This window comes from Fusarium coffeatum (assembly GCF_003316985.1).
Source record: "Fusarium coffeatum strain FIESC_28 chromosome Unknown BRIP53273_contig_272, whole genome shotgun sequence".
In the NCBI taxonomy this organism is placed as follows: domain Eukaryota; kingdom Fungi; phylum Ascomycota; class Sordariomycetes; order Hypocreales; family Nectriaceae; genus Fusarium; species Fusarium coffeatum.
Window position 1 is genome coordinate 1 of NW_022158063.1, and position 9,422 is coordinate 9,422.

General features: G+C 48.1%; 4 protein-coding genes across 4 annotated transcripts; all 4 read right to left on the reverse strand.

Annotated features, from left to right (window-relative positions):
• Positions 1-981: 981 nt before the first annotated feature.
• Positions 982-2,999, reverse strand: FIESC28_09858 (uncharacterized protein; the record flags this gene model as incomplete). Its single annotated transcript, XM_031163993.1, has 2 exons — positions 982-2,548; positions 2,596-2,999. The coding sequence occupies 2 exons, from the start codon at positions 2,997-2,999 to the stop codon at positions 982-984; spliced, it is 1,971 nt and encodes a 656-aa protein (XP_031011945.1).
• A 458-nt stretch (positions 3,000-3,457) lies between these two features.
• FIESC28_09859 (uncharacterized protein) lies at positions 3,458-3,796 on the reverse strand (the record flags this gene model as incomplete). Its single annotated transcript, XM_031163994.1, has 2 exons — positions 3,458-3,590; positions 3,645-3,796. The coding sequence occupies 2 exons, from the start codon at positions 3,794-3,796 to the stop codon at positions 3,458-3,460; spliced, it is 285 nt and encodes a 94-aa protein (XP_031011946.1).
• A 972-nt stretch (positions 3,797-4,768) lies between these two features.
• FIESC28_09860 (uncharacterized protein) lies at positions 4,769-6,253 on the reverse strand (the record flags this gene model as incomplete). The annotated part of the gene is made up of 3 exons (XM_031163995.1): positions 4,769-5,938; positions 5,992-6,160; positions 6,216-6,253. The coding sequence occupies 3 exons, from the start codon at positions 6,251-6,253 to the stop codon at positions 4,769-4,771; spliced, it is 1,377 nt and encodes a 458-aa protein (XP_031011947.1).
• Positions 6,254-7,962: 1,709 nt separating this feature from the next.
• FIESC28_09861 (uncharacterized protein) lies at positions 7,963-9,212 on the reverse strand (the record flags this gene model as incomplete). Its single annotated transcript, XM_031163996.1, has 2 exons — positions 7,963-8,976; positions 9,024-9,212. 2 exons carry the CDS (start codon positions 9,210-9,212, stop codon positions 7,963-7,965), a joined length of 1,203 nt encoding a protein of 400 aa, XP_031011948.1.
• Between the last annotated feature and the right edge of the window lie 210 nt (positions 9,213-9,422).

Genomic DNA, 9,422 nt, shown 5'->3' on the forward strand with positions numbered 1-9,422 from the left:
ACTTTTTTTTTTTTTTGCCTTCGGCTCATGGCTCCGAAAGTGTCATACTTTATGTCTCTCCGTTATCGCTCTTGGCTTTATCTTTCATACCTTGACTTATCATCATAACACCCTTTGAAGAACATCTCGACAAAGACATCCCAAGCTTCATCATGATTAGTCTCACGGTCGGCGTTCTAGCCCTCCAAGGCGGTTTCTCAGAACACATCGATCTTCTCCAAAAAGCAGCCTCCCACCTCTCCGTCTCCAAGAACAAAATCCACTGCATCGAAGTCCGCACAAAAGAAGAACTCGATCAATGCAGCGCTCTAATCATCCCCGGTGGCGAGAGCACCACAATCTCATTCGTCGCTGCTCAGTCTGGACTGTTGGAGCCGCTTAGAGATTTTGTCAAGTACGTTCAACCCAGCCCAGCTTGCGCAAAGGATTAGCGACTAATAGATACAGGGTTCAAAAACGACCAGTTTGGGGAACTTGCGCTGGTCTCATCTTATTGTCCGACGAAGCAAACGCCACTAAAAAAGGCGGCCAGGAACTCATCGGCGGTCTCGCCGTGCGCGTCCACAGAAACCACTTTGGTCGTCAAACGGAAAGTTTCGAAGCAGGCATGAATCTGCCCTTCTTAAACGACGATAAACCCTTCCCTGCTGTTTTCATTCGCGCCCCTGTTGTCGAAGAAGTCATTAGTTCAACAACTGATGACCGGGCTCCGGTGGAAGTTCTGGCGAAACTACCAGGTCGAGTGGATAAGATGAAGTCTGGTGTTTCACAGGCTAATACAAAAGATGACTCGGGTGATATCGTTGCTGTTAGACAGGGGAATGTTCTAGGAACTAGTTTTCATCCTGAGTTGACCAAGGATGAGAGAATACATATTTGGTGGTTGAAGGAGATTTTGAACCAGCAATAGATGGGATACATAGATGGCGTTATAGAAAGGAAATTAATTATTAAGGGTATCAATTACATATATACTGTTTCTCATACCTTGCCCATCGACGCCTCGTATCCAGGTGGTGGTGAATGCGCTCGCGGTCTTGCCTGCGAAGGAGACGTTCCAAATCCCAGTATCTGCAATATCTCAAGATCACCCATCGACTGCGCCAATTCAGCAGGGGAAATACATCCTCCGACATTCATATCAGCCCCATGAGCCTTTAACAACCTAATCAACTCTGTATCTCGTCTTGAAATTGCCTGCATCAACGGTGTTCTGCCCTTTTTGTCTGCTGCATTCGCATCAGCGCCTGCTTCGAGAAGAAGTTTCGCCTGATCCCTTCTTCCATGATCGATGGCGTAAAGTAGGAGTGTTTCGCCACTGCTCATCTTCTTCTTTGTGTTGGCGCCAGCTTGGACCATCATTCGTACAAGATCTGTAGAGCCGGTCTCCATTGCGAAACAAATCGCTGCAACACCCCATGTTCCATCTGATACATTCGGTGAAGCGCCGTGGTCAAGCAACATCTTGACAACTCTGATCTTGTCATGCTGCGAAAGCTTGCTATCGCGCAGAGCGAGCACGAGAACAGGATGCCCAACAAGATCCTTCGCACTAGCATTCGCTCCATGATCGAGGACGAGCTGTGCCATGTCGAGTTTCCTCTTGCTAACAGCGTCAACCAGTACTGCAACACCGCTCAAGTTACTCGAACTTGCATTCGTGCCGCTCTCGAGAAGGAGTTTCATCATATCCATACGATCCTGGCTCGCGGCTATCGAAAGCAGTGAGTTACCCGACATATCGCTGGTATCTGCATTCGCGCCATACTTGAGCAACACTCTCGCAAGTTCAATGTTGCCCTTCTTGACAGCTTGTGCAAGAACTGGTCTTCCTGAGAGATTCGTCGTATTCGGCTTTGCGCCGTTCTGGAGAAGGAGTTCGACTCCTTCTATGTTCTCGCTGTTGCAGACATCGACAAAGTAGAACTGGCCACTCCAGCTAGCTGCGTTGGCGTTCCATGTTCCTTGTGCGATGAGCATTTTCGCAACGCCGATGCTTCCGACGGATGCGGCGAGGAATACTGGTGGGATTTTCATATCCTTTGAGTTTGTGTCTGCACCAGCACCTAGAAGAAAGCGAACGGCGTCTTCTTGGTTGGCTAAGATGGCGCAGCTTAGTGGTGAGTTGCCCTCTCCGTTGCGACCGTTAATATTGGCGCCTTGGGAGAGTAATCCGCTTATCTGCTGGACGTCACCGCGGAGGGCTGCTTGACAGAGTGCTGTGGACAGGGGATCGGGTTTCGCCCAGAGACCTGAAGTCATGGCCTTGAAAGAGTTTGTCAGAGAAGACAAGCCCTTGGTGAAAGGTGAAGTTGGCGGTTCAATACTGGGTGACGTAGATGATGAAGCTTGAGCAGGTTCGTATGGCGGAGGCTCCAAACCACCTGGCATAGGTCCCTTGCTAGTCGAAGCATAAGAGTAACTCTGCGATCCAGAAAGAAGAATGTCCTTGGTCTGCTCAGCCTTCTGGCACGCCTTATCAACATGATCAAAGACCTCTCTACCACTCTTACTCTCAAGAGTAACGTCCTGCTCATCTCGATTCGGCCTAACATCATTAGTTTCAAGATCACACCCATGTATCGCATCACTTACAAGGAAAGCACCTTGACGAAAAACGCAAACAATCGCGTATACGCCAGTAAAGCATCACTATAAACCCCCAAAAACACCTCATCCAACAACCCCAACGTCTCAGCCTGCAGTCTCATAACCTGCTTATTCAAAACCGTATTAACAACATCGCACGATCCAAGACTCTGACTCAACGTCGTCTGGAAACGACCGGATATGGCGCTTGCATTGTTCAGCGCCGTCTCAAGATATCCGACGTGCTGATGAAGCTGATACAGCCTGTTCGCGAAAGACGATAAACGCTCATCAGGCGCTTCAAGCGTGCCGTTTAATTCATTGAGTTCTTCTGCGCTGGAGAGTAATCGATGGGAAATACTCGAGCCAAGCGAGGTAAGAGAAATAACCGAGAAGCCGTCTCCGTCCATTGTGTGTGGGGTGGGCGGGAATAATGAAAATCAATGTGGGGGATTTGATGATCGTGGAGAAAGATGGCGAAGGATATATGTGCTCTTTCTCCTCTCCCAAAATCTAAACTAAACCACTTATAGGGCTGAGAGCGATAAAAACGCCCTGGCTAGGTAAGGCTGAACAGAGAAGCGTCGTGTGCGGATTACGCGGTCTCCCAATCCCATCAGAGGCTCAGCTTTGGCTTGGCGGCCTCCATCGAGGCTGTAACTTTGCATCGCAGGGATTTATGATAGGTTCGCGAATTGACTACGCCGTAGAGCATGCAGCAGATAGGAACAATTGATGAAGATGGCAAGGTTACTATTAACGAGTCCTCTTACGAATCCTCATTCCCAAAAAGAAAACAACACACATCGCTTACGCCATCTTGCATGACCTCATCCTTCATTCTTCATTTTCGTATCGTATTTCTCGCTTATTTGGGACTTATGGGCTTCTTGGTAGCGCCCTCGACAGGAGCGTCCTTTGCTTTCTCAGGCTTGCCCATGAGGAAGAAGAAGCCTGCGCCAATTGCAAGACCGACTCCTCCAAGCATAACTAATGGAGAGCTGTATTTTCATTAGCATTGATATATAGTGGTGATAGGTGAAGAGCACACTCACTTGGGGGCCTTGGCCTCGGGTTTCTCGGTGGCTTTGGGTCCAATAGGTTCATGATCGCCGTGTCGCAACAGAGATGTTGTTGTGCGAAAGCCGCGCTGGATGGCGGGCACGGAGGGCTTTGAGGCCAAAGATCGAACAATGCGAGCAGACATGGTGTAGTTGTTACTTTAACGTGGTAGGTTGCGTGTCTTGTTGATGTTGCACAAGGAAGCTAACTGTTGAGAATGAAAGCTGCAATAGAAAACAAAGCTCTGTTTTATGGAAGCTCCTACAGCTCGAAATAATGACGTTTGTTTTGTACATTTCTCAACTGAATCAAAACAACTGTGGGACTCTATTGATCGTGGCGTCATTGATGCGTACGTGCAATCGACCACTGTCATCATCGCTGCAGAATCATTGGGACATTTGCAAGCCACCGAGAGGAAATAATCAGATCATAAGTCCATCAATTGGAGGGAATTGGTTCTTCCTCATAGAGTATGAATATCAGTATGAAGTGTGTGATATAGTATTATGCTGAATGTAATGGTACTCTACGATATTGATCGCTCGGGAATAGAGTCATGATGGTGATAATTACCGACTGTAGATCTGAACTACCCCAGATGCTCGCTCAGGTAGCATCACAAATTGTCTCACATCTCCCAACCAATCTCGCTCAATAGGTGAATTAAAATAAATACGTAAAATTTCCGTTCTATGATGCCCCTAACGTCTATGCCAGCTGTTTCTTTCCTTTCTTTTTTTCTCTTTCAAAAGAAGAAGTTTGTGTTTTCTCCTTTCCCCGCCTCATCATTTCTTCAAGGGTCCGTCCGTCCTCGTCGCTTCGCTTGGGTATCAAACATTATTCGTAAAATTCCCCATGCAACCAACCACACACGCAATTTGACGGGCGGGAGAAAAGGAGTTGAGTTTGTTTTGTTATGGTAAGATAGGTAGAGAGGTGGGTTTCACCACTCATGTTCGATACGGTCGTTTTGTTGGTTCCCAAGTTATCAGGCTATTCCGACCGTTCGAAAGAAGGAGAATCTCTGTCCAGGGTTTTCGCCATTGGCGCGAACCTGCATCATACGTCGCGAACGACTGTTCTGTTATGTGTCCAATACTCGCTGGGTATCCAACTATCGTGAAAAGATTCGGAGAGACATATCTACACTTCCGGTAGCAATAACGCAGCGGATCTGCACATCTTGAGTTGCTGCCGCCTTCTTTGGGGTATCGCCGTTTGCTTCCTCGGTTGGTCCCTTGTCCTTGATGATAGGTGGCGCCCATCTCAAGCTCGTGATGAAATGCTCGTGGGATCCTTCAACGGTCTTGACACACTTTCCTTCTTGGCTGAGATCCCAGCATCGAATCGTCTTGTCGTCGGATACAGAGAGGAGGAATTTGCCGCTTGGGTGGAACACTAGACCTCGAACCCAGTTGTCGTGACCAACCAACGTCTTGATGCATGTTCCTCTGCCGTCCCACAGTCTGATCGTCTTATCTCTGCCTCCCGTTGCCATGAATTCGGCTGAACTGCTGGCTGGGGGTGGCTTCTTGACTCCGGCCAGAGTAGCCAAGTGCGAATAAGCTGCTGGTGGCGCAAAGGTACAGCACTCGACGAAATGCTCGTGTCCAATCATGACAAGCTTGGCTTCAGGGTTCGGTACCGAAATATCCCAGAGCCTCACCGTTCGGTCGTTACCGGTCGATAGTAAGTATTTTCCATCCAACGAAGGGGAAACGTCGCGGATCCAATCGGCATGTCCTCTTATCGTCTTGACGCAGTATCCTGTCGTAACATCCCATATCCTCACTGTAACATCTCGACTAGCGCTCGCAAGCAGGTTTCCTGATAACGGAGCTCCTGGTGCTCCGGAGGGTATAAATCGGACGGCGCTTACGCTATGGTCGTGACCGGGTAGTGTTCGAATGTTTTGGTACTCGTTCGAAGGGTCCCAAAGCTTGATGGTTAAATCGGAACTGCAAGACGCGAGCAGTGTGTGACCTTTGGGGCCACCGTAATCGAGATCGAGAACCGCCTTGGTGTGACCTTTCACCGTCCTTTCAAGCTCGCCAAACTCCCAATCCCAAATCTTGATGGTGGCATCTTCGTCTCCCGAGGCAATAGAGGAGAAAATAGGGTGGAAAGCGACGCAGTTAATGGGCGTTCGATGCGATTGAAGGACATGTCGTGGAGGGCCGGCTGGAAGCCAAGAAGCTGGGTCTCCTCTGCGATTAGAGGATGTCGGTGTAGCGCTATTAAGTTCTGTCTGAAGGGCCTGGTTCTGAGCTTCTAGATCCATGATCTACAAAATGTCAATCAGCCAGTAAACAGCAAAGCGCACTCTGCACAGCATACCTTTTTTTGTAAGCGCACAACACTGGTCCATTTCTTCTCCAACAAGGTCTCGTACTTCTTAGCGGTGGCCGAATCGAAAGCATCCTCTCCAAGACTGAGCTCCGTCCTCATGGCATTGGCGCTATCCTGCAGGTTATTTGCGGCGAGGTAGGCGATGATGGATTTATGCCTGCAGCACGGTCAGATAGGCAAATCATAAGCTCTCGAAGCTCCTCTGTACGAACAGCTCCTCGGCCTGCCGGCTCGTCAACGTCCGGCTCATGATGGCGGTGTGGTATGTGGCTCCTCTCCAAGTAGTATCCCAAGATATGTTATCGTGCAGTGGATAGACTAGTATTGGGGGTTGTGTCGATTCGTTGTGGTTGAGATTGTTTTGGTTGGTTTCGTGGAGAAAACGGCGGGGGAGGGGCGGGATGAAGTTTTGGTGGGAGCTTCGTTTCGTGACGTGTCTGTGGAGGACAGACGCTTGCGCTGAAGAAAGACAAGAGATAGCAATTGTTGAGGGAGGATCTGCCCAATGAAGGGGATGTTTGTCGGGAATTTTTGTTTCAAAGGCGGTAAGGCTCATGCAACAAAGGAAATACCGACTGCTATAAACAAATGCGCAGCAAGCAAGCAGCAAAGAGCGACGCGGTATCGTCTCTCCAGGGGCATCAATGGATTCAAAGAGCGGTGCAGCTAGCTTGAGGAGCCGTCAAGGTCACGTGCAGACTTGGAGATGCGGTTACCCTACACTAGCTGTGTCAGTTGTATTGATTAATTTTGTCAAGATTGACTGCCATTAAATGTCGGGTAAATATGTCGATTTCTTCTTGATTAGTTCTCTCATCTTACTTGACATTACAAAAGGTGACAACAAGCGTGTTGTGTGCGATGTTAAAACGCCATTGTTCTGTTAACCATTTGTATTTCAGACGACATAATGTTTAGGCACAATGAGTACAAAGAAAGAGAATAATTATTGATAAAACCTCGTTCTTCTACTATCCCCCCTAACTATATCAATTTCAATCGAACTGTTTAAGTTGGGAACTGCCGACTTGGAGCATATCTGTCTGCACGTACAGCTGTTGAACCCCTGTCTAAGAAGCCGAACCACAACCAACATGCACCATGTCAAATCGTCACAGAACACTTCTTTCGGCGTCAGGAACACCTAGTCACTGGATATCCGAACTCATAAGTCTAAACTGCTACAATCATAATATGCGAACACGTGATTGGAATCCGTCATTTCGTAGGAACAGTCTAGCACTAGCACAACTCCTGGCACGAAGGATTTCCACTATGGACAACCGTACAGACAACTTGGACCAACACCTGTCAAATCCTTCGCTTCAATACCAGCCCAAGGATCAATATCCTGTCCAGTGGATACACATCACATCAAAAAAACACACAAGTCGCTAAATCCTTCGTCCACGATTGACAGCCTTACCAGACGCTCGAGCCAAGTGTCAGTGTTAAAGTTAACTTCAACCAACATAGACAGGCATGCCCCTAGTACAGAGTGTTGGTTCTACAAACGCCACGGGAATGTGCCTAGTAAATTGCTATTTCCGGACAACTTCTAGATAAACTCCTCTTCTCGAACGATCTTATTACGACGATACCTAACGTCTGGGCCTTGACGAGAATCCTTCGGGAATACTGAGACTTGAGTTTCTGTGTTGGAATGTTGGTCTATTTGGGGGAGACGGACGTTTTTGCCGGTTGCCTCATGATCGATCCAGCAACTGGATTGTGATATTTCCGGCGTAGTGGAAAGTTAAATGTCATGACACTCGTGGTTGTAAGTCACGCGCATTTATACGTGATAATGATACGATGGCAATAGTGAGAGCAGAGCAGTACTGATGTGAAATTAAATTGTTTGGGTATTTCATTCTAAAGAGAGAAAGACGTATCGCTGTCGCTATGTTGATGTTGGTCATCCGCTCATATTATCCAATATCATGAAGCCGTGTTATCCTATTTCTGTGTACTTGACTGATGAAACTCCCTATGCACTCTAATCCCCTGCAACATTTCCTCATCGCTAGTATTTCCATCCACCCTCGCATTATACGTCTTAGTAGTAAGCTCAAAGCCTTCAATGTCTGGTCGTAATGTTGCGTCCAAGGGGACAGTCGACTCGGTATATTGGGCACCCTTGATAGGAGTGTCAGAGTCGTTGTCGTCAGGGAGGCGGTAGAAGTTATTGGAGGATACGGAATTGGAGTTGGTGCTTCGGCCACCATTGTTGTTGTCGTGGGATTTGAGACCCTTGGTGGATTGATCGCCCTTGGACTGTCCGTTGCTGCGAATCGTGGAGGCGAAGCTGCTTAGACCGGTGAACTTGGCGACGATACGCAGGACGGGTAACATGGTGGGCAGATTCGCGGAGACGATGCCGGCGGACATTTCGATCTCGGTCCATCCTACTGTTGGGGCGAGGGTGTAGCTAGGATCTTTGTCGCTGTAGGTGAAGAGCACGCTTGTTCGGTAAGCTGAAGCGAAGACGACGAAAGAGCCGATGGCGAAAGCAGCTGTAAGACCGAGCTTCTCAGATCTGCCGAGTTGGAGTTTCCAGATAGGCGGGATAGGAAGACACAAGATGACGATATCGGTGAAGATTGTCGAAGCGGCGTTGGCGATCCAGGTTCCGACCTGATTGATGCAGTGACCTGGAAGATCGGGATACCACAGTTTGGCGACGGGGACGCAGATAAAGATGAAAAGGAACGTAATGGTGATGACCCAAGCGAACACAAACGAACCCACAATCCATGCCATCTTCTTAAAGTATGGCACTCGGAAGATGCGGTAGTACATGAGCAAAAGACTCAACTTGGTCCATCCCAGATTCCAAGCGTAGAGAACTTCAGCGACGACGAGCCACTTTGCCATCATGACGATTTGGGACACGGGGACTTTATCGGCGTGAAGACCCATACCGTTTGCGTGCATGGCAAAGATGAAGCCTACGACAACCAAGTTCCAGGCCTAAACGATTAGATTCTGTGAGTGTATTTGAGACGAGGTGTTCTTACCATTGAGAAGAGAATAACATAATCATCCCACCATAGTTTCTGCGCTTTCAGATGTCGACTGTATAACCTGAGAACACATGAAGCCAAAGCTAGAACTGTCATGGAAACAACAACCTCGACAGTCCATGGTTGAATGTTATGTCTGTCGAAGCCGGGAAGGCCGGGGAGCTGAGACTCTTGATCCGACATGATTTAAAGAAAGGAAGTGAACTGGCTGAGTGAAAGCAAAACGAACGTAGACACACAACACAGTTAGAGTGGAACAGGAAATGAAGGATGGGCCTGGGTATAAAACATCTTCAGTCTATTTACTAGCCAAGTCAGGTACTTACCTTAATTGAGAGAGGCACCAAGAATCTCCTGCTTTTTTCCTAACATTCGATACGAGTATATTGTCCC